The sequence below is a fragment of the Muscardinus avellanarius genome, assembly GCF_963383645.1.
Source record: "Muscardinus avellanarius genome assembly, chromosome: 7".
NCBI classification, from domain to species: Eukaryota; Metazoa; Chordata; class Mammalia; order Rodentia; family Gliridae; genus Muscardinus; species Muscardinus avellanarius.
The window spans coordinates 87013412-87038593 of NC_137793.1; the positions used below are offsets into that span (position 1 = coordinate 87013412).

At 44.7% G+C, this 25182-nt stretch overlaps 1 protein-coding gene across 2 annotated transcripts; it reads left to right on the plus strand.

Annotated features, from left to right (window-relative positions):
- Positions 1 to 7160: 7160 nt before the first annotated feature.
- On the plus strand, positions 7161 to 8969 carry LOC308264970 (zinc finger MYND domain-containing protein 11-like; the record flags this gene model as incomplete). Of its 2 annotated transcripts, XM_080698591.1 has the most annotated exons (3): positions 7161 to 7462; positions 7598 to 7769; positions 7914 to 8969. In XM_080698591.1, the coding sequence occupies 3 exons, from the start codon at positions 7161 to 7163 to the stop codon at positions 8967 to 8969; spliced, it is 1530 nt and encodes a 509-aa protein (XP_080554717.1). The 2 variants fall into 2 exon arrangements, with proteins under 2 accessions (XP_080554717.1, XP_080554716.1); XM_080698590.1 differs by having other exon boundaries at positions 7598 to 8969.
- Positions 8970 to 25182: the final 16213 nt, after the last annotated feature.

Sequence of the window (25182 nt, forward strand, 5' to 3'; positions counted from 1 at the left end):
TTTAGCAAGGAAACTCTCAATAACTTAGTTAAACCCTGTTTCAAAAACTAAATAAAATAAAAAGGGCTGGGGGTATAGCTAGGAGGTAGAATGTTCCTAGATTCAATCACCAGTACCACACAGAAATACACACACACACACACACACACACACACACACACACACACGTGGGGCTGGGGACATAGCTCAGTGGTAGAGTGCCTATAGAGTATGGATAAGTCCGGGACCACGGGGACCGTCCCCAGCACCACCACCACAACAACACAACAGGTGAGTACAAAGTGGAGATCTGGGTTGGTCGATGCATTGATTTTTTTTTTTTTGAGGGTGGGGTACTGGGGATTGAATCCAGGGGAATTCTAGCTCTGAACTACACCTCCAGCCATTTTTAGTTTTCATTTTGAAACAGGGTCCCAGTAGGTTGCTAGTCTCACTAAATTGTTGAAGCTGGCCTCAAACCTGCTATCCTCTTGTCTCAACCTCCCAAGTACTGGGATTACAGGTGTGCGCCAGCATGCCCTGCAATGGCTTGATTTTTTTATATACTAAGAAAATGGGGCCAGGGGTGGTGATGCACACTTGTAATCCCAGTACTTATGAGGCTAAGACAGGAGGATCACAGGTTCACTGCCAGCCTCAGCAACTTTTCAAGACCTTTTGCACCTTAGCAAAACTATTTCAAAATAAAAAAAAATAAAATAGAGATGGGGTTATATCTCAGAGGTAGAATGCTCCTGGGTTCTGTCATCAGTACCACAAAAAAAAAAAAAAAAGAAAAGAAAAAAAGAGAATGGGATGAGCAGGGAAGGGAGGCTGATTTTCTTACATATTTCTGGCTCTGTCTTGGTCCCTATACAGTTGATGAAACGGTTCAGTAGTTACATACCCTTCATTTACCAGCAGAGGGCACCATGGACATGCAAATAAGTGTTTTTCTTCTGATGAACCAGGTCTCTCAAGGCATCTTGGGTTGGCAGGGAGTATCAGGTAATGGCAGGGCAGAGGTAGGGAAGTGCAGAGATAACAGGAGTGCGCGGAGCAGGGAGGGACACTGGGCTAAGCTGGCCAGAGAAGCTTCTCAGGAAGGGGGCAGGGTGAGGCTTCAGTCCAGGCACCGGGGCAACAAAAAGTTAGCTAACTTTCCCAGGGAAGCCAACCCTGGAGGCTGGATGGGCAGGGCCGGCCTGGGCAGGGCAGGGGCAGCAAGGTGACCAAGAGAGGGGATGGAGTATACAAAGGAGGAAGACACAGCCCAGTGTGGTGGCACACCCTTGTAATCCCAGTATTTGGGAGACAGACAGGAGGACCCGGGTTCGCAGTCAGCTTCAGCTACTTAGTGAGGCCCTTTGCAACTCAGTAAGACCCTGTTTCAAAATAAAGAATAAAAAGTAGGGCTGGGGGTGTCTCTCAGGTAGAATACCCCTGGGTTCCATCCCCAGTACTGCAGAAGAAGAAGAAGAAGAAGAAGAAGAAGAAGAAGAAGAAGAAGAAGAAGAAGAAGAAGAGGAGGAGGAGGAGGAGGAGGAGGAGGAGGAGGAGGAGGAGGAGGAGGAGGAGGAGGAGGAGGAGGAGGAGGAGGAGGAGGAGGAGGGGAGAGGAGGGAGGGGAGGGAGAGGGGAGGGGGAGGGCGATAATGACAACTGGACTGTGGCTCTAGCCAAGCAGTCGAGAAGAACACAGACATGGAGTAGAAGTTGGAAGTGAGACTGTTTGGGGGGAATGCTGAGGGCAGTTTCTGTTATGACCCAGTCTATAGCAATCTTACCTTACACTGCACCTTTCCAGCAAGCTGCGATTCTGCAAGATTCCTGCTCTGTGTGGGTTCCAGACACCCATGCAATACTCAGAGCGCAAGGTCCTAACGATCGCATTGGCTCTTCCCTTTTGGAGCAGAGAGGCCAAGTCTCCTCAGTAGACACTTGCCTTTGAATGAGGGGCTGTGCATCTGTTGGGGCTGGAATTAACTCTGGGTAGGAATAGATGGGAACATTAAAGAACTGCCTGAGCTGGGTGCAGGGGCGCATACCTCTAATCCTAGTACTTGGGAGGCAGTGTCAGGAGGATTGCAGGTTCGCAGCCAGCCTTAGCAACTTAGCAAGGCCCTCCGCAATTTAGTGAGACCCCATTTCAAAATAAAAAATAAAACAGAACTGGGTATATAGCTTAGATGGGTGAGGGGACTCAAAAGAGAAAAAAATAAGCTGAAGGTGTGGGGTCTCCAAACCTGGGGTTCAGTCCTTTTTGGAGAAGCTGTGGTTGCAGCCCACTGATGGCAAAGGAGGTCTCTGTTTGTCCCTAGATAAAGCTAGTCCACAGAGACCCACAGGCTGGGGCTGGTGAGCTGCAAGCCTGTGCTGCCCCTATACCGTTCTCCAGAAGTAACTTTGGAAGGATGTTGCTGAACCCATGGTAATGCCACCTAGGGCTCGAGCTAAGCTGGGTGGGGGCGCTGCATGCTGAGTTGTCCTGCAAACCAGCCGGGTCACCCCACCCTTCAGCAGGAATCCACAGCGGTAGCTGTGAGGACTCCCGTGGGCGTGTCCCTAGCGCTTGCTGAAGAGCTCTGCTGAGCTTCAGAGTCCCAGGAGCAAGTAGGAAGGAGAGCACAGTGGAGCTGGAAACGAAGTCTCTTCTTCCCCGTCCCTCCAGTGCCCTCCACTGCCAAAGCTTAACATCGTGCCAGCCGGCAAGGAACACCATCTCTAAAGGGTGGATTTGGAACTGAAAGACAACAGGTTAATAACAGGTACAGGATTGCCATGGACTCCACTGAGAGAGGAGAACTCTTTCCTAAGGGGTGTGTGTGTGTGTGTGTGTAAAGTGAACCTAGGGCCTCATGCATGCCAAGTAAAGCGCTGCATTGCTAAACTACATTCCCATCCCTTTTTTAATTATTTTTTTGGAGACAGGGGCTTAGGCTAGCAGGCTACTTTCAAACTTGTGATTCTCCTGCCTCTGCCTCCCAAGAAGCTGAGATTACAGGCATGAACCACTGCATCCAGTTCGTAAGACCTTCTTGAGAACTTTTACTTGAGAGAATATTTCTGCCATCTGATAAATTAATTAAAATAAATAGCTCAAGAGAAAAAAAGTCAAAGAAAAATCAAAGAACGATTATATTAACAAAACTATGTAAACTTAATCATTGTGATTAATGTGGCGTTCAACTCAACACAATGATAAAATTATTCTTAAAAAGATACATAATAAATGTTCCATGATTGTAAACTGAAGTTTTTGTAAAAAAAAAATTCCACTTTGACAAAAATGGAAGTAACAAGAGAGAATGCACCAAGTTTTTTCATCTGTCTTAGATAGCAACGAATATGGTTTGTTTTGTTTTGTTTTGTTTTTGCAGTACTGGGGATTGAACCTAGGGCTTTGCACAAGCTAGGCAAGTGCTCCATCATACCCCTAGCCCCTGTGGTTTTATTTTTAGCTGGGCACAGTGTTGCACATATGTAATTCTAGTACTTGGAAGGCTGAGACAGAAGGATCATAGGTTTGAGGCCAGCCCTCACAACTTAGCGAGACCCTCTAATCAAAATAAAAATGGGGTTGGGGTTGTAGCTCAGAGGTAGAATGTCTCTGGGTTCACTGGGCATGGTGGTGCACGCTTGTAATCCCCGCGCTTGGGAGGCGGAGACAGGAGGATTGCGCAGGTTTGAAGCCAGCCGTGCTGGCTTAAGAGACCCTGTTTCCAAATAAAAATATAAAAAATAGGTCTGGGAGTGTAGCCTGGAGGTAGAAGGGTTTCCAGAAACCCCAGTACCACACACACATAAAAAAGTATGATGTAAAAATATATTAAGAATTTAGAATTTGTGCTTCCCAAAACCACAAATGGTGTGAGAGAAGAGAAACTGTAAAGTAGTACTCTTCTCATTTTAGAAAAGATGGCAGCCGGGCATGGTGGCCCACACTTGTAATCCCAGCATTTGGGAGGCTGAGACTGGAGGATCACAGTTTACAGACAGCCTCAGCTACTTAGTGAGCCTCTTTGCAACTCAGTGAGACCCTATTTCAAAATAAAGAATAAAATAGGGGTGGGGGTATAACTCAGAGGTAGAATCCCCCTGGGTTCCATCTCCAGTACTGAAAAAAAATTCAGTAGTCTGGAGCAGCCTCTCACCAAGGACAAGAAGATGAGCAGAAAAGATTGCAATGGACCGGCTCAGTCAGGCGCCAAAACAGCTGGGATTAAGTTCTCAGAAGGTGGGCAAAGAGATTCGGCTGTGTTCTGCAGAGGCTATTTTCTGCAGCAATTCTTCTCCCTTATCAAATAAAACTTCTTCAAGTCCCTGTTCACAATGCTAAACGTGGGGATTCGTCCCCGGGGGCTTGGGAGAGAGAAATCTGAAAATGACTGACACGGACAACTGCCTCTTGTGCAATTGACAATTTAATTTCCAAAACCAAGATTATTTATATTTTTTCCCCAGTGAAGTTAATAGTAGAAGAGTGTAAACACCAGAGGACAATAGTGAAGGACATGCAAACAAGGTAAAAGGACACTGGTCTGGCATTCAGGATTAGCCCTGGATCCTGTGATCAAGTCCAGCCCCCTGGCTTTGCAGATGGGTGCTTCAGAGGACAAATTCCACACACAGAATCTTGTGAGGAATTCAGCTCTTAGAGTCCCCTTTAACCCTTTTGGAACCTTCCGTTCCTAGGGCTTTAGTCCAATGTCCTCTATCTGGTAAGCTGGCCGAGGACAAAATCAGGGACCCCGGCTTTAGGGTACAGGCATACAGGTGGATGGTGAGGGAGTCAGATGAGCAAGTATGTCTCTATGGCTGTCCAAAGGGCAGCAGTAGGTGTCTTTCAGGTTCTGTCTGCAACACCATCTGAAGTCTGAAAGCTTAAACAACGCTCACAACACAGTTTAGCAGATAAACACCAAAAAATAATGTGAAGTTTTTAGATTTGTCAGATGTACTCCTCTAGCTGCCGAGCACTTTTCCTCAAGCAGTAGGCTTATTAGAAACCTATTCCTCTTTTAATAATCCATCTTCATACCACAATCCTTCTGCAACTTGCTTTTAATCTTTCTGATATTTATCCTGATTCTTTCTTCCCCATTTGGGACAATCTTAGGATAAACTTTTCTGCATACAAAATGCTTTCTTATTCTCACAAGATTTCCTTTCTTTATCTCCATCAAAATTCCATACCTGCACATTTATTATATCTGTCTTTTGTTCTGTCATAGCTATTTCTTAACCAGGTGGTGCCTCCCTGTCTCTGGGCAGTGCATGTACTAGGTGCAAAGATCAAGAATCTTCCTAGCCTTTCGGCTCTATTGTATTGGGCAGTATTAGTTGCTCATCAACTAGGGTGCTTTAAAGCACACACAAAGTTTACCTTTCTTATGCCCAAGCCGGATTCCAGAGGAGAGGAGGTAAACAGAGGCACCAGTTGCCTCCCTTGCAGTTTTTAGGGCTAATGGCTTCAGTTGACTCTTAAGGCTTTTACTATAGGTTAATGATTAGAATGAAGGTCAAAGATAGGGAGGAACTCTGCATTTGTAATTGCTGCAGCTTGAATGTTTCCATAGCACCTAAACTCTAACTAGATTTTATTACAGCTTGGAGCAAGGCAGAGGGCGTTTAAAGGCCCAGACATATTACTAGCTTCCATGGACTCAATTTCTCTCACAGTCCTAATTTTTGGGGACCCCGTTTTACATCACAGGAGCCATTAGTATAGAATCACTACCAAAAGAATAATAGCTTATAAAAGAATATCTAAGAGCAAGGACTCTGGCAAGAGACAACACCCCCTCGGGGCTGCTTTCATTAAGCATTGCCACGTCATGCGCGCAGGGTCACGCGCGCAGACACTGAGGAAGACGAGGCAGTGGCAAAATATGGACGCGGGCCCAGAAGCACAGGACACACAGAGTGTAGAGCTGGGAGCAGGACCTAGAAGAAGACAGACAGGAGGACTGGCGGGCTGCCACTCGGGCCACCTCTGCCCTGGCTGCATCCACAATCCAGAAAAGGCGGGGAGGAGGGTACCGCAGACTGAACCCTGGGGCATTCTACCTCTGAGCTACACCCCCAGCACTTTTGATTTCTTGTCTTTCCAGTTGCTGAGAGCCTCATTAGTTGCTGAGGTTGGCTGCCAACCTCAGATCCTCCAGTCTCAGCCTCCCAAGTGCTGGGATTACAGGTGTGCGCCACCATGCCTGGCTTGAGCATTACTTTTGACCGTACCCTGGGCTCAGTGGACAAAAGGTGAAATCTGGAACTTCCTACATGGAGGGGCTAGTAACATCCCTTAAAATGGCTGCATTCAAGGAGCTAATCCTCTAGTCCTTGTCCACGATGGCCCCACTTTGGGTCACCTGTGTGACCCAGAAAAACCCCACTTTTTGAAACTGGATTAGAGTTATTTCAGACCACCAGCACTGCTAGGCTTTCTGGGCTTGGAAGAAGCAGAGGACAATTTCTCTGGAAGAAAATGACATCATCCCAGGCCTCAATTATTCCTACAAACAGTTTTGCAAGTACAATATCCTGAACATGATTAAAAAACAACCGGGGGCGTTCTGCTCCCACACAGGAGGCAGCAAATCCTGAGAGACCACTGCTCCCGTCATAACACCCTGCGCGCCGGAACCTAGAAACATCATAGTGTTTAAAAGCCCAGCAGAGAGCAGACGCAAGGCTATAAGCAGCACAAAACAAAACAAAAGAACAAAAAATAAATTAAAATTCTGGAAATTGATAAGCCTCTCTCCTAAGAAATGGGTCCCATGGCTGCTTACCAGAGAGGGAGAGGAAGCCACCGTGGATGGGGGGGAGGAAACCAGCGTGGGCTCCAGAGAGGGGAAAGTCTGAGGGGCCCAGCCGCAAGGAGAGGCTGCATCTGAAGGCTGCGGGAGCACTGAGAGCCCCTTTGCCCAGGTGGGCGCGCACACCTCCTGGTGGAGGGCAAGACATTACCTGTGAGCATCCCTGGAGGTTGTACTTGGGAGGCTGTAGGAGGATCAAAAGTTCATGGTCAGCCTTAGCTATTTAATGAGATCCTGTTTCAAAATTAAAAAAAAAAAAATAGGAGGCCCGAGAGGCGCCGGGCGGCGGGAAGGAGGCGGCGCCGAGGCGGGCCGGGCGCGGCGCGGAGCCGGAGCATAATGCTAAAGAAGTAAACAGGTCATGGCACGTTTAACAAAAAGACGGCAGGCGGATACAAAAGCTATCCAGCATCTGTGGGCAGCCATTGAGATTATAAGGAACCAGAAGCAAATTGCCAATATTGACCGTATTACAAAGTATATGTCTCGGGTCCACGGTATGCATCCAAAAGAGACCACCCGGCAGCTGAGCCTGGCCGTGAAGGACGGTCTCATTGTGGAGACCCTAACAGTGGGCTGCAAAGGCTCAAAAGCTGGTATTGAGCAAGAAGGATACTGGTTGCCAGGAGATGAGATTGACTGGGAAACAGAGAATCATGACTGGTATTGTTTTGAATGCCATTTGCCTGGAGAGGTGTTGATATGTGACCTGTGTTTTCGTGTGTATCATTCCAAGTGTTTGTCTGATGAGTTCAGGCTTAGAGACAGCAGTAGTCACTGGCAGTGCCCAGTTTGCAGGAGCATTAAGAAGAAGAGTACAAACAAGCAGGAGATGGGCACCTACCTGAGGTTCATCGTGTCCCGCATGAAGGAGAGGGCCATAGACCTTAACAAAAAGGGGAAAGACAGCAAGCACCCTATGTACAGACGGCTGGTGCACTCCGCGGTGGACGTCCCCACCATCCAGGAGAAAGTGAACGAGGGGAAATACCGCAGCTATGAAGAGTTCAAGGCCGATGCGCAGCTGCTTCTCCACAACACAGTGATTTTCTACGGAGCAGACAGTGAGCAAGCCGACATCGCGAGGATGCTGTATAAGGACACGTGTCACGAGCTGGATGAACTGCAGCTTTGCAAGAATTGCTTCTACCTGTCAAATGCTCGTCCTGACAACTGGTTCTGCTACCCCTGTATACCTAACCATGAGCTGGTTTGGGCTAAAATGAAAGGTTTCGGGTTCTGGCCAGCCAAAGTCATGCAGAAAGAGGACAATCAAGTTGACGTTCGCTTCTTTGGCCACCACCATCAGAGGGCGTGGATCCCCTCGGAGAACATTCAGGACATCACGGTCAACGTTCACCGGCTGCACGTGAAGCGCAGCATGGGGTGGAAGAAGGCCTGCGACGAGCTGGAGCTGCACCAGCGTTTCCTGCGTGAAGGAAGATTCTGGAAGTCTAAGAACGAGGACCGAGGTGAGGAGGAGGCAGAGTCCAGTATCTCCTCTACCAGCAACGAGCAGCTGAAGGTCACTCAAGAGCCCAGAGCCAAGAAAGGCCGGCGTAATCAAAGCGTGGAGCCCAAGAAGGAGGAACCGGAGCCCGAGACAGAAGCAGTGAGCTCCAGCCAGGAGATCCCCACGACGCCGCAGCCCGTGGAGAAGGTGTCGGTGTCGACGCAGACCAAGAAGTTAAGTGCCTCTTCCCCCAGGATGCTGCATCGGAGCACCCAGACCGCCAGCGACGGCGTCTGCCAGAGCATGTGCCACGACAAGTACACCAAAATCTTCAACGACTTCAAGGACCGCATGAAGTCGGACCACAAGCGCGAGACGGAGCGGGTGGTCCGCGAGGCGCTGGAGAAGCTGCGTTCTGAAATGGAAGAAGAGAAACGCCAAGCTGTAAATAAAGCCGTAGCCAACATGCAGGGCGAGATGGACAGGAAGTGTAAGCAGGTCAAGGAGAAGTGCAAAGAAGAGTTCGTAGAGGAAATCAAGAAGCTGGCCACGCAGCACAAACAGCTGATCTCGCAGACCAAGAAGAAGCAGTGGTGCTACAACTGCGAGGAGGAGGCCATGTACCACTGCTGCTGGAACACGTCCTACTGCTCCATCAAGTGCCAGCAGGAGCACTGGCACGCCGAGCACAAGCGCACCTGCCGCCGGAAGAGATGAAGCCGCGCCCCACGGCGGTCTTTGTTTCCAAGAAGCCAAAATTGTTTCGAGTTTGCTTCCCATTTTGCACCAGCCTTTAAACACTTTTCGTGAAGAAATTTTGCACAGTAGTTTGAACCTTTTGTTAACGCTCCTCCCGAGTTTTTCAGGGGGTTACAGTAACATCAGTGGAGGGTATTATTTTAAATGAATTTTAATTGAGAATTTGTTGCATTTTCAGCAAATTTTAAAACATTTTTAGGTTTTACAGAGATTTTAACCTTTAAACAACAGATCTTTAAAAAAAAAAACAGCAGGTGAATACAAGTGGGTATAACAAACATTTAGGATAGATCTGAATGTAAGAACTACAGGACTGTTTCAGAAATAAAACATACTACCTTGACGTGACATTTACTTCTTAACCTTGTTGGGCTGGTTCTGTTCAGCTTGATTTACTGGCAAAGGCATCGCCCGCGGCTGATGCCGGTGGGTATGTGGTTGGATTTAGGGAACAGGGTTGACACAGCAGGAATAGTCCTGCGTATTTTTTCTTAAATATTTCCCTATTGTGTTTTTCATTATTTCTTTTCAATATATAACTTTTATAACAAATTATTAGCTTTGATCTTGTAGTTTAAAATTGCAGGGAACTGGGGTAATCTTTTACTGCGCTGGATCTTAGAGAAAATGACTATTTAAATTTTAAAGTTTGCACATTTCATCCTTGTCCTGAGTGCTTGTAATAAAATCAACAAAAATAAAAGCCAAAAACTACCTTTACCCATACGTGAAACGACAGATGAGGCATACCGATTTCTGTACCGCTTCTCCTCCTCCCCGAGTCCTGTCCCAGCTGCCCGGTACCTGGCGTCGCTCGTGTGTGCAAGCCCACACAAGCAGAGAGCACTTACCTTTCACAGACGCCGATATGTTGGCGGTAATGGGCCATCGCCTGATGAACTCCATCACTGTATACAGAATGAAGAATAATGCATGTTAATTTTCTTGTATTAAAGATGCCGTGATTTGTAAAAAGTCTGTATTTTGCGGAGTGTCTGGATTAAGAAGCGTTACCAATAGGAATGGATCGATAGTTCGACGATTTTTTTATAGATATATGAAATACAGCCAGAAAAATTTACTTTTCTTTAAAAATCTCAATTTTTTTTTCTTCAAAGACTGATCTTAGACCAAGTCAAATTCCCATTTATCATTTAGTTATTTTTTTGGAAGTTAGAGAAATAATTTGTAAATATTTATTTAGACCTTTGATATTTATTAAAGTACTCACAACGGAAGTGGAAGAATCCGGAGGAGAGCCTTTTAAAAAGTTTTCTCCAGGTGTGTCAGGGTCACTCTAAAGATGAAAGTATCAGTAAGCCTTCTGTGAAATACCATCCACCCACCTGCGATGCTGATGCAGGCAGCAGTGGTGCACGGCCGCTGGCCATCGGCTGTTCGATGGCGCCCACCATCTCGTACGAGCTACTCGGCGTCCCCTCTTGGTTGCTGAGCGATTGGTGTGCGTCGCCACGGTGCAGCCGATAGGGATGTCACAGCCAGGAACACTCGCCCTTCCTTGGTTTGGTTTCCGAGTTTTAAGACTTCGATCCACCCCTCTGAGAGCAAGTCATTGTGGGGATGTTTTTGGTGTAAACTCATTCCAGAGTGTGTAATATTTAACTGATAGCTGCATGAAAGTGAGATTCGTGTTACTTTGGCTTTTTTGTCTCTGTTGACACGGTTGCACATTTCCAAGTTACTACAGTGTGAAAACTGTGTGTTTAAAAAAAAAACAAAAAACAAAATTAAAAAAAAAAAGATCGTGGCCTGGTTTTGTACAAGTTTTAGGTAAAATTACAATTGATTGTTTTAGGAACCATTATTAAAATTTTCTGCAAATCATAAAGCTATATCAAGGTGTTGAGCTTAGCCACTATGCACATTGTAATTACCCATCGTGGCTGTCCAGTTCTATGATGCAATCTGGCATTTTGTAAGCTGCTCTGACTAGCAATATATAGATTCATTTAATGTGTTAACATTGGTTAATAAATGTATTTTAAAAAAAATAGGGTTGGGAGTATAGCTCAGAGGTAGAACGCCCCTGGGTTTCATCCACAGTACAATACACAAACACACACACACACACACACCAAAAAGCAAGGCAGGCAGGAAGGCTGACTGGCTCTGGAGTAGAAGGCAGAGGCTGCCCGAGGTGGGTCAGAGCAGAAAGCTGAGAGAAACCTCGCCAAGGAACAGAATCAGCTACAGCCAGAACAGGAGGGAGAACCGAGTCCGGCTCACAGACACTGGGGTCAGCCACTCAGTACTCTGCCTCTGCCCTCCCCCTCCACAGCTAAGGACAGGGAGTCTGGGTGGAGAGAAACCTTAAACCCAGGGGTTTGGGTTGCAGAACAAAGAAGCCTCTCCAAAGATCTAAAGGCTCAGAGTTGGTCTTTAAATCCAAATGATATAGTCAGTCCCACAGTCCAAAAAAGATGGCAGCTTCCCAGTTCTTGGGAGGCAGAGGCAGGAGGATCACAGTTTCAACAATGGTCCTAGCAACTTAGGAAGACTCTATTTAAAAATAAAAAATAAAATAGTGCTGGGGATGTGGCTTGGAAGTAAAATGTCCTTGGGTTCAATCTCCAGTACTAAAATTAACTAATTAATTAATTAATTAATTAAAAGCAAGCAGCTGTCAAGCACAAGGGAAGGTTCTCATTCTGCCCTCAAAATATTTTTTAAAAATCTTTTTTTTTTTTGTATTGCATTTTGAAACCAGGGGCAATCTACCTCTGAGCTATACCCCTAGCCCTATTTTATATTTTATTTGGAAATGATCTCATTAAATTGCTGAGGCTGGCCTCAAATCTGTGATCCTCCTGTCTCAGGCTCCTACATAGGTGGGACTTTGGGTTTGAGTCATTATATCCAGCTCTGCCCTCAAATTATTTGAAACTAGTGGTGAGCTGAATCAAACTAAAGCTTCAGGAAACCGAGTCTCAATCTCACCATAAAACGATTCAGTAAATCACTTTAACACCCTGACAGAAAAAATGTGCTCTTTCCAAGCTATGCATTTCATTGACTTAAGTCTCTACCATCCTTGCCAGGCACACACCTTTAATCCCAGTACTTGGAAGTTTGAAACAGGAGGGTCACTGGTTCGAGGATAGCCTCAGCAACATCGCACAGCCCTCAGCAACTTACTGAGACTCTGTTTCAAAAATTAAAAAAAATTTTTTTAAGGGCTAGAGGTATCCTTTGGAGGCAGAATACCCCTAGGTTCAATCCTCAATACCAGAAAAAAATGTCTACTATTCTTTCACACACTGCTATGGCTTAGACATTGAATGCCCCCTGAAGGCCATGTGGGGAAGGCACTATTGGGAGGAGTAGAAACTTCGAGAGGTAGGGCCTGTGGAGCCTTAAATTGTTGGAGATGTGTTCCCAAAGGAAATGGTGGTTCCTTTCATTTCTGTTTCCTGGCCATGAGGTAATCAATTCACTCCCCACCTACCACCCAGCATCCTCAGAGCCCCCAAACAGTGGGTCCATCCACCTGGTCATGGGCGGGAACCTCCAACCAAAACTATAAGCCAAGGCAAAACTCTTCTCTGTATAACTTAATTATCTCAGGTACTTTGTTTTAGTTTTTATTTACTTCTTTTGTGTGTGTGGTATTGGGGATTGAACCCAGGGGCATTCTACCTCCAAGTTCCATCTCCAGCCTTTTTATTTTTTCGATTGGGAATAGGGTCTTGCTAAGTTGATGAGGGTATGGCTAAATTGCTGAAGTTGGCATCAAACCTGTAATCGTCCCGTCTCAGCCTCCCAAGTACTGGGATTACAGGCATTTGCCACCAGGCCAAGCAGAATAGGTTCTCTTTAGTGACAAGATCTGGCTCTATAGAAAACAACATATAATTAGAAGTCAACAGCATGATAACTAAAAAATTTTAAAGTATTTGAAGATTGAACAACATGCTACTAAATAATACATATGCTAAAAAGTAAATGAAAAAATTAAAATAATTCAAAGTGAATAATAAAAAACAAAATAAAATACAGATATAATTAAAGCAATCCTTAAAGGAAAAATTATAGTTTTTAAATCCCTATGTTCTAAAAAAAACCCATATGATATCAAATAATATTTTCATTCTAAGGAGACAAAAAAATAGAAGAACACAGTAAATTCAAAGAGAGCAGAGAAAAAGAAATCATCAGTATCACCATCATCATCATTATAAGAGCTTAAATCACTTAAATAGAAAATAAACAAATGAAAGAAAAATATCAACAAAATCAAAACTTTTTTTTTCTCTTGTGACTACTAAAATTATTTTACTCCTTATAAGACTATTAGGGAAAAATAAACACACAGGAATAAAAATAGACATCACTGCCGGGCGTGGTGGTGCAGGTTTGTAATCCCCGCGCTTGGGAGGCGGAGACAGGAGGATTGCGCAGGTTTGAAGCCAGCCGCGCTGGCTTAAGAGACCCTGTTTCCAAATAAAAATATAAAATAGGTCTGGGAGTGTAGCCCGGAGAAGGGTTTCTAGGAACCCCAGTACCAAAAAAAAAAAAAATCAAAATTTAATATAAAATAGGTCTGGGAGTGTAGCCCGGAGGTAAAAATAGACATCACAACAGATCCTACAGACACTAAAAGGACGATAGCAGATATTATAAACAACTTGCTGCCAATAAATAAGACAGTTTAGATAAATTTAAAAATTTTCTTAAAAAGTACTACTTACCAAAACAAAAACATTAAAATATGAACAGCTTAATATTTTTTAAGGAAATTGAGTGCCTAATTAAAAACCTTCCTACAGAGAAACTCCTGGCACAGATGGCTTCAGCAGTGAATTGTATAAAACAATTGAAGAAGAAATAATGTCAACCTTATTAAAAACTATTTAGGAAACATTTCTCATCTTATTTCATGAGGCCAGTTGGGGCATGGACACGCACTTTTAATCCCAGAACTCGGGAGGCTGAGACAGGAAGATTTGAGGTTAGCCTCAGCAACTTAGGGGGACCCTCGGCAACTCAGCAAGAAGTTTCAAAGTAAAACTCTGTTTTGAAATAAAAAGAGCTGGGCATGGTGGCGCACGCTTGTAATCCCAGGACTTGGGAGGCTGAGACAGGAAGATCGCAGTTTGTGGACAGCCTCAGCTACTTAGTGAGGCCCTTTGCAACTCAGTGAGACCCTGTTTCACAATAAAAGAATAAAAAAAATAGGGCTGGGAGTATTACTCGGAGATAGAATGCCTCTGGGTTTCATCCCCAGTACCGCAATAAATAAATAAATAAATAAATAAATAAATAAAGCTGGGAGTAAAACCCAGATATAGAATTCCCCTGATATTATACACACACGTACATACCTGATTCCAAAATTTACTGTAAATTCACATTATTCAAGACAGTGTCATTGATATTGAAAAAAATAGACAAATTTGGAACATAAGAGTATTATAGAAATAGATCCATATTCATATGGCTAAATTATGCACAAACACCCACTAACTATATAAGAAGTTCTTCCTATTGTTACTTATTTTAACTAATAAGACTATAAAGACATTCTTTTATTAGGTATTCCTCAAAATTAAATGTAACTCATTAAAATACTGCTGCTCATCAAAAGAGCCAGCAGAAGGAAGAGATGTCAACAGTAAGGCACAATAGCTAGCGTTAGCTCCTCCTTCCCTCATGGGGCCCTGAGCACAACCGTACGCAGACTCAGTGCCCTTAGAGAAACCCAGAAACAGCTGACAGGCTCCTGCACCCAGAGCCAGCGTGAAGCCAGCCAGATTGAAACCCTGTAGAAAAACGTGAAACGTGGCACGCTCTCTCCCTCTCTCTCTCTCTCTCTCTCTCTCTCTCTCTCCCTCCCTCCCTCTCCCCTCCCCCTCCCCTCCCCTCCCCCTCCCCCCTCTCTCTCACCATAACTGAGCTCTGAACTTCTATGATGCGCAGAGTGGTTGGAAGGAAATCTTAGACTTGCACCTTTTCCCTACAGAGGGAAAAGGAGTAGAACTTACATTCAATATTCCGACTCCTAGGAAGATGCCCAAGGAACTAGCTTCTGTCTCATCTAAGTCCAAGCACTGACATGTACCAGGTTGGGGGTATCTAAAAACAGACATTTAATATGCATCAGGCTGGGCATCGTGGATCACACCTGTAATCACAGTACTCCAGAGGCTGAGATAGAAGGGTAGTAGGTTTGAGAAGTGCCTCAGCAACATAGTAAGACCCTCCGCAACTTAGCAAGAACATATTTCGAAGCAGAAATGTAAAGGGCTGGGAGTATATCTCAGAGGTAGAGCACCCAATACAAACAAAACCCAGTGTGGATACCAGAGGTAGACACTAGGTGGCGTTCCAGTTCCATAGCTCACCACAGCGGCAGAGACACCACAAAAGAGCAGACCTATGGGAACTCCTGAGGAGATGAGCAGGCCTTTCTATAAAGAAAGACATTCCATTATTTTAACTGTTTCCTTCCTCAACCCTCCGTTTCCCCTCCCTCACTCCCTTCCATTATTCGACTGGTCTCTCGTTTATTGAAAGTCTCTTTTGTTTCCTAATTTTGACTTCCACATATGAAAGAAGATATATGATCCTTGACTTTCTGAGACTGGCTGATCTCACTGAACATATCAACTAGCACCATTCGGTCTCCCGAGAATGACGTAATTTTGTTCTTCTTTATGGCTGAGTAAAACTCCATCGTGTATATATAATAAATCTATACCCAGTCCTCTGTTGATGGACACCTAGGGGTCCGGGGTGGGATATGGAGGGAGACGCACAAGTGATGCGTGTATGTGTGTTTGTGTCACTTTTAATCTCGCTGTGATGTATAATTACAATGTACCAAGAATTATAAAAGAAAAAGAAATCAGCAAACCTCTTCAATTAGGAGATTATATGTCCATACACAAAGAGGTCACAGAAAAAGGTTCTCAGGAAAAGCTCGAGCGGTATTAAGAATTTTTAACTAGACTAAGTGGAGAAAGCCCTTGGGCAAAACTAGGCTGAAAAGTCTGGGGGAAGTGGTTGGGTTTTCAAATGCTGACATTCCCAACAGAAAACGATGATATACAAACAAACAAAAGTCAGGGAAACGTAGCTGAGTGTGGCGACACATGCTGTAATACCAGTACTCGGGAGGCTGAGGTAGGAGGATCATGGTTCGCGGCCAGCCTTGGCTACTTAGTGAGGCCCTCTGTAACTCAGTGAGACCCTGTTTCAAAATAAAGAATAAAAAATAGGGCTGGGGGTATAGCTCAGAGGTAGAATGTCTCTGGGTTCCATCTCCAGTACCAATAAATAAATAAATAAAATGTAACAACATATGCATATGAAAGTCTCAGAAGAAGAAATACAGAAAGGGACCGAGAAAATATCTGAATAAGTAATGGCTGAAAATTTTCCAAATTTAAGGAGAGAAATAGATATACAAATTCAAGAAGTTCAAGGACTCCAACTAGGATAAATATAAAGAGACTTACACCAAGACACGTCATAATCAAATTATCCAACGTCACAGACAAAAGCAATAAAACTAGTTTGTCCTGTACAAGAGAATTTTTATGAGATCATCAGCAGATTTATTTAGCCTCAGAGACTAGAAGAGACGGCGATGGTAATCTTAAAATACTGAAAGAAAAATCTACCTAGCCAAGAATACTATATCTGACAAAAATCTTTCTTCAAAAATAAAAGTAAAATTAAGACTTTCCCTGATAAAAATTGAAGGAGTTCATCACCATTAGTTGCACTCTACAAGAAGTGCCGAAGTGTGGCTTTTAGGTTAGGGAACGAAGGGATAGTAAATGCAATACAAAAACCATGTGCAACGGAAAGATTGCTGGTAGAAGTAAACTTATACAGAAGTACAGAATTCTGTCATATTGCAAAGTAGGCACATAGGTCACTTTTAAATCTGGCATATAATTTTAAAAGAAAAGCACAAAAAGTAATTAGAAATCTTTGTTAATGGTTACACAGCATAAAAAAGGTAATTTGATTCAATAACAGTCTTGGGGAAAATTGGAAGAATTGAACTGGACCCCTATTATTCGCCAGTTAACAAAAATAAATTAAAATAAATTAAATAGTCAGGCATGGTGGTGCATGCTTGTAATTCTAGTATCTAGGAGGCTGAGACAGGGGAATATGGGTTCCTGGTCAGCCTCCCCTACAACTTAGTTGCATTCCTGCAACTAAGATATAAGAAAAAGATATAAGAAACAAAAGTAAAAAATATACAAATGGACTTAACATCAAACTACAAAGCTGCACAGCAAAGAAAACAATCAACTGAGTAAAGAGACAACGTACAAAATGGGATAAAATATTTTATAAGCTATAAATCTAACAAAAGTTTAATATGCAGAATGTGTAAGCAACTCTAAATATTTAATAGAAAAATAAAAATCAGAACTAAAAATAACCTGATTTAGAAATGGGCAGTAGCCAGATATGATGGTACACATACTTGTAATCCCAGTATTTAGGAGGCTGAGAGAGGAGGATTGCAGGCTTGAGGCCAGCCTCAGCAACTTAGCAAGGTCTCTCAGCAACTTAGTGAGATTTTGTTTTCAAAATACAAAATAAAATAGGGCTGGGGGTATAGTTCAGAGGTAGAATGCCTCAGTGTTTGACCTCCAGTATCAAGAAGAAAGAAAATAAAAAGGTAATTGACTGAAATAGCTATTTATCAAAAGAAAACATACAAATAGCCAGCTAGTATACCAGAAACTGCTGGATATTTAAGTAAATTCAAATCAGGAACACAATGCATGTCACCTTACTGTAATGAGCATGACTATTATAAAAAAAGATGTAGCCGGGCGTGGTGGCGCACACTTGTAATGTCCGCGCTCGGGAGGCTGAGACAGGAGGATCGCACAGGTTCGAAGCCAGCCTCAGCTACTTAGTGAGGCTCTCAGCAACTTAGTGAGACCCTATTTCCAAATAAAATATAAAATAAGTCTAGGAGTATAGCCTGGAGGTAGAAAGCCTCTGGGCTCCACCCCCAGTACCACACACACAAAAAAAAAAGATGTAACATAACCAGGTGTTTTGGCCCATGCCTGCAATCCCAGTACTTGAAAGGCTAAGACAGGAGGATCACAAGTTTGCAGTCAGCCTCAGCAATTTAGTGAGGCCCTCTGCAATTTAGCAAGACCTTGTTCCCAAACAAAACAATAAAATAGGGCTGGGGGTGTAGCTTAGAGGTAGAACCCCTAGGTTCAATCCCCAGTACCCCCCCACACACGCACAACTTGGCTAATAAAGCAAAGAAGAAAAGTCATAGACTAGCAGACCACATTCACAGTACATAAATCTAAAAGTGGCTTTTTACCCAGATTATATAAAAACTTTCATAACTCAATAAAAAGATGTGGATGGCAGACTTGAAGAGTCACCGTACAAATGAAGACGTAGGAGTAGGCAATAAACACATGGAAGAGTGCTCGCCGTTATTAGTCAGCCAGGAAAGAATTAAAACCACGTTCCCAAGTCACTACGTGCCCACTAGACAGCCTAAAATTAGACCGGCGACACCAGACGTTGGCAAGTACTTGACATGCTTAGACCTCATACATTGCTCTTCAGTGTGTGAAATGGTATCAACAACTATTTTGTAAAGCTTGGCAGTTTCTTATAAAATTGAACATGTAGCTAACCAATGACTGGATAATTTTACACACATATATTTATTCAAAGAAAAAGAACATAAGTCCACAAGGAGACTTACCCATGAATATTCATAGAAGCTTTACAGTCATGACCGCAAAAAAACTGGGAACAACTCAAGTCCATAAATAGGAGAATGGAGAAACTCTGGTATATTTGTGAACTGGGACACCGCTTGCAATGAGGAGGAGCAGCTTACTGGAGCGTTCAACTCAACAAACTGAATGGGTCTCAGAAACATTATGTAAGCCAAGCATGGTGGCCCACGCCTAAAAATCCCGGTACTTGGGAGGCTGAGAGAGGAGGATCGCGGGTTTGTGGCCAGACTAAGCAATTTAGCAAAGCCCTCTGCAACTTAGTGAATTCCTGTTTCAAAATAAAAAATAAAATAGGGCTGGGGGTGTAGTTCAGAGGTAGAATTTCCCTAGGTTCCATCCTCAGTAGCCCCCCCCCCATATTGCATTATGTTGACTGCAATAAGCCAGATATAAAAGGACATATGCTTTATAATTCTATTTACATCCTTTGCTAAAACAGATACAATTAATCTGTGGTGATAGAATAAAATCAATGATTTTGGCCAGGCGTGGTGGCGCACGCTTGTAATCCCCGCGCTTGGGAGGCAGAGACAGGAGGACCGCGCAGGTTCGAAGCCAGCCGCGCACTGGCTTAGGAGACCCTGTTTCCAAATAAAAATGTAAAGATAGGTCTGGGAGTGTAGCCTGAAGGTAGAAGGGCTTCCAGGAACCCCAGTACCACCAAAAAAAAAAAAAAAAAAAAAAATCAATGATTTTGGTGTGGGAGTGGTGTAAAACAACTAAAACAAAATGTATAAGAAAACTTTAGTTAGCCTGGGTATTAAGTATGGGGGGGGGGAGGGAAACAAGGGGGGAGAGGGCACCAAATACAGATTAAATGTATAACATTTACTTTCAATTAAAAAAAAAGAAAAAAAAAGAAAAAAATAAATAAAAAGACCTGAATTCTGACCAAGAAAAAAAAAAAAAGAAAACCTTGTGGAGTGATGAGATTTCCCCTCACTCGCTGTTGATGCTGGGGTAATTTGTTGCAGAGGGAAAGTGTTGTATAATCTCATGATTAAGTCTCAGGTCTTGCCAAGACTTTGCTGCCCACCCCATCTCGGCATCTACATGTGTGAGAATCCATGTAGTCATAGGCGATTCTCAAGGTGAGAAATAAGCCCCGAGAGAAGGTGTGGTCGCTGGCAAAAAGTATTCTCCACTCTTAGATATTCTTTCATAACTACTATCCTTTTGGTAATGATTCTTTTAACTTTCCATATGAAATTGCTCCGGTGGGAAAAAGATTAGGACTGCGAAAGAAATTAAATTCATGTAAAATAATCTTTCCAGCAAACTTTCAGCCTTGCTCAAATGGTAATTAGATGAGCCTTGTTCAAATGGTAATTAGAGGCAGTAGCAACATTCCAGTCCACCTTTGACCTTGGCTTTTACACGTAGTAATAGTGATGCCTGGAGTTACAGCGACACCACCTGGTTAGAAAATAGCTATGTCAAAACAAAGGACAGATAAAAATAGATGTGTAAAGATGAAAGAAAGAAAGAAAATATGGTGAGAATAAGAAAGTATTTTGTATGAAGAAGAGCTTATCCTGAGATTGGCCTGAATGGGAAAGAGAGAATTCGGGTAATCAGAAAAGAAATGAAAGTTGCAGAGGGTTAGTGATAGGAATATGGATTATTAAAAGAGGAAAAATGCTCAGCTGCTAGAGAAATATATCTGACAACTAAATCTAAAGACCTCATGTTATTTCTTGGTGTTTACCTGCTAAACTGTGTCATGAGTTTGTTTAAGTTTTCAGACAGCGGATAGTATTGCAGACAAAATCCAGCAGACATTCATCGAAGTTCCTTAAATCATCATAGAGGAACACGGATTTTCCTTACGATAACTATATGAAAACTGGAATCTCAGACTTCGTCCCCCATTATAAAGGAGGACATTGGACTAAGCCCTAGGAATGAGCTCCGAAAGGGTTAAAGAAAACTCTTAAAAAACAAACTGGACTCTTCAAGTGATTTTGGGTGTGACTTTTAGCCAAATAGAAGCCTCAGCAGCTGCAAGGCCAAAGGGGGCTGGGCTCCGGAGCACAAGACCCACCTGAGATAATGGGACTGATTTTAAACACAAAGACCTGGGATATCCCATGCCTTACTTTTGTCTTGTTCAGGGTTGGTAATCTGCATGTGTATTTCTCTTTTGTACCTTGGGTGTTTTGCACTTCTTTTTACTAGAAATTCACTGGGAGAGGGGAATATATAAAAAATCTTGTGTCCAAAATAAAGTGTTCCATTGCACAAGAAGCATGGATCCATGTCAGATTCTTTTTAAAGCGCTGATCACAGGATTATTTTCCTAGGAAAGAACCGCCAAAGATAAGAATCTGTGGTAGAATCACTCTATCCTTCCCCACCTTTACTGAGACCATCGACCGCGAGCAAACTCGCGCCCCATTGGACTAGCTGGCCTGTGACAATGTCTTTAGTAGATCTGCGTCCCTGGCATGTGACCTTCCAAAGAATTTTGTGTTTTTTCTCCTTACATGAAACAAGACAGCTAGAGGGGTTTGGGTTACCCTTTTCTACATACACTAAGTCTCTTGTAAAGTAATTTCCCCTGGAGAGCAAGTCTTGTTTTGAAGGATGCTCTAGAAGTTCACTCGTTCATCTTTCTTTTTATTTTTTATTTTGAAACGTTTGTTTATTTGGTACTGGGGATGGAAGTCAGGGACATTCTATCTCTGGGCTGCACCCCCAGCCCTTTTCATTTTTTTGTTTTGAACCAGGTCGTGCTAGGCTGCTGAGTCTCGCTAAGTTGCTGAGGTTGGCCTCAAACCTGTGCTCCCCCGTCTCAGCCTCCCCTGTCCTGGGATTACTGGCACGTTTGCCACAGTGCCCATCTGATATATTTCAAAATAACCACTTTTCAGCCAGCCGTGGCGGTGAATGCTAAGTTGCTGCGGCAGACCTGGAACCCGCAATCGCCTATTTTAACCTCTCAAGTACTAGATTACAGGGGTGCACTACCGTGCCCAGCTAGAACCCAGAAGTTTTCAGCTGTCAAGCAAGTCCATATTCAGCCTCCAGCAATCTAACACTGTCACCATTTAAATACTCCTATCAGCTTATTAAAAACTGTAGGCTCAATTATAAGAGCAAGCTTATTACCCTTGAAAGATAAATAGACAAACCTTTGGCCATGGTAATTTTTAAAAAGAGAAAACTGCTGGGCGTGGTGGTGCACGCTTGTAATCCCAGCATTAGGGAGGCTGAGACCGGAGGATCACAGTTCGCAGACAGCCTCAGCTACTTAGTGAGACCCTGTTTCAAAATAAAGAATAAAAAATAGGGCAGGGAGTGTAGCTCGGAGGTAGAATGCCCCTGGGTTCAATCCCCAGACCCACAAAGAGAGAGAGAGAGAGAGAGAGAGAGAGAGAGAGAGAGAGAAGAAGAAGAGGAGGGGAGGGGAGGGGAGGGGAGAGGAGAGGAGAGGAGAGGAGAGGAGAGGAGAGAAGAGAAGAGAGAGAGAAGAGGAGAGGAGAGGGGGGAGGGGGAGAGGAGAGAAGGGAGGGGGAGGGGGAGACGGGAGGGAGGGAGGGGAGGGAGGGAGGGAGGGAGGGAGGGAGAGAGAGAGAGAGAGAGAGAGAGATGGAGAGAGAGAGAGAGAGAGAGAGAGAGAGAGAGAGAGAGAGAGAGAGAGAGAGAGAGAACTCAAATACTCAGCATTAGAAGTGAGAACTCTAGCCGGGCGTGGTGGCACATGCTTGTAATCCCCGCGCTTGGGAGGCTGAGACAGGAGGATCACACAGGTTCAAAGCCAGCCTCCGCTACTTAGTGAGGCTCTCAGCTACTTAGTGAGACCCTGTTTCCAAATAAAATATAAAATGGATCTGGGAGTATAGCCCGGAGGTAGAAAGTCTCTGGGTTCCACCCCCAGTACCACCAAAAAAAAAAAAAAAGTGAGAACTCTAAAATCTACAGAGGGCTCAATGTACGCTGGGTCTTGCCAGGTTCAACGAAGCCGGGGTCAGACCCCAGGCCACAGGCCCCACAGTGAGCTTGGGGAGCCCACAGGAGAGGACGTGCCCACACAGCACTCAGAGTCACTCGGTCGGCAGGCAGAGGGTGGGAGGAAGTCCTGGGACCAGAAGCCTGTGCACAGACCGGAGTGGGAGCTGAGAAAGCATGGGGCCAAGATGTTCCCCTCCATGGGCGTGCGTGCGTGTGTGTGTGTGTGTGTGTGTGTGTGTGTGTGTGTGTTAGTAGGGATTGAACCCAGAGGCATTCTACCACCAAGCTAAACCCCAGGTTCTTTTTTAAACTATTTTTTTAAACAAGGTCTTGCTAGGTGGCTGAGAGTCTTTCTAAGTTGCTGAGGCTGATCTTGAACTTGCAATCCTCCTGTAGTATTGAGATGCCTGGCCAAGGAGCCTTTCTTAAAGCAGCCCTTCCTGCCTTGCTCCCCAGAGGCTGGACAGAAGCCATCTCAGGGTCCCAGCATGCCCTTGGCCCAAAGCCTCAGGTTATTTTATATGGGCTGTCAAGAAAACCTGGCCGGGGAGAAGGCGCCAGCTGCGTGAAGCTCTCAGAGACGAGCATACCAGGCAGAGGCAATGGCAGGGGCAAATGCCTTAATGAAGGAACAGACTTGGAATTTTCAAGAGACAAAGCCGAGGAGTTGGCATTTTATTCTAACTTCAGTGGGAAGCCATTGAGATGTCCAGACAGGAAATTTCCCCCTCTGCACTAAAACCAGCTTCTCCTTCTGCCCTCCCAGAATCAGAATCCTCCTCAACAATGAACCTTCGTTGCCCCTTGGGCAATTTGCTATTCTAATGGCAGTGTTTGGTTTTGGGATCCAGGCTGCTCTGGGAGTCATGGGGGCCCCTCTGCATGCAGGCTGGCTCCCCCACCACACATACACCCTTAACTCTGAGGGTGACCCCAGGCCTGCCTCCAGGGAGCCTCTCCAAGGATGTCATGGCTGCCTTCTGGCTGCAGACCTGGGTTCTGACCTGAGGATGCCTGGAAACCCTGGCTGTCTTCCTGCCAGTTGATCCAGTCAGCGCAGAAGGTAACACTTCCCAGTTGCTCTGAGGCTCAGAACCCGAGCAGCAGGAATACTGTGTCAAAGCGAGGTGTGTGACCGAGGGAATTCGCTGAAATTTAATGCACACTTGGCATCAGAACATCTGGAGAGTAGAAAGGAGGTCTGAGCTTAGCTGACTCAGAGGCTGCACCGCGAACTGGTGTTTGAAACGCACTTTGTGGTTCTCAACTTAGGAGCAGAAAGCTGAGGCCGGAGCCATCTTGACCAGGTCATGTTGGACCTTGCTGCTGCAGAAACCTTGGAAATTGTAGCAAATATCGCCACCCACCATCCAGGCCAGCACTGACCAAGTGACCTAGAGTTTATCTACAGAACAGTGATTGAAACAGGCTCAGAGAAGATTGCACCCAGAGAGATTCAGACCAGGAATATGGAGCGGAGTGCAACCCACTTTCCCCGAGTCTGACGGCTTGCAAGACCAGCTGAAGAGGATCAGAAATAGAATGGACAGGCATGATTCCATTTGGGAGCTGAGTCTTGGAAGCCCATAGTCATGGGCAGTGGAGTGTGTGGGACCTGCTGTGCCCTCTGCACCCGGGACAGATGGTTGTCCCACCCTGTGAGTGGACTCCTGGGGGGGGGGGCCTGAGATCCAGCCGCCCAGCAGAGATCGGCATCTGCCCAGCCCTAGGAATGTGATGAGCTAATCTCTCTAGAGTAGATGCCACCCTACAAAGTTCCAATCAGAGCTGGACCCCAGCGGCTGGACCCTCCCGCTTATAACCCCACCTCGGCCTGTGGCAGGAGCGCAGGGCTCTAGTCTGTCTGGGCAAAACTCCAGTAGACAGACGGAGCTTCCCGTCCCATCCAGCCTTGTACTGCTGAGCAGAGAGGCAGAGAGCCATTGCCAGCAGCTTCTGCCCCAGGCCCCTCCAGCCAGCAGCCTGAGAAGCAACGCAAAAGGGGGGAGGGTTGATGACTCCCGCCCTTGCTCGCCCCACGGGGGCCTGGACCACGAAGAAAGAAAGAAGGGCAGTAGGCAGGCCAGCGAATGTTCGTCCTTGACCACAGTGTCCACTCCTCAGCAGAGACAAGTCTTTCATTTTTTATTAATTTTTGTTGTTCTTCTATTTGCTGACTGGTTTGTGTAGCGACATACACGCGTGCACACACATACATATTTTTTACTTTTTCATAATCTTTCCTTTTATTATCCTTTTGCTGTTTTTTTTTTTTGTCTTGTTTTTTGAGGGGGTCAGTGATTTTTGGTTTGTGTTTTGGTTTTGTTTCTCTCATTACTATTTCTTTTCTTCTCCCTCCAATCGTCAGTTTCTCTAGCTCTCTTTCCATTTTTAACAATCTTTTCCTTCCCACCTGCTACTTCTAAGCAGAAGAAAGAACTCTCTCT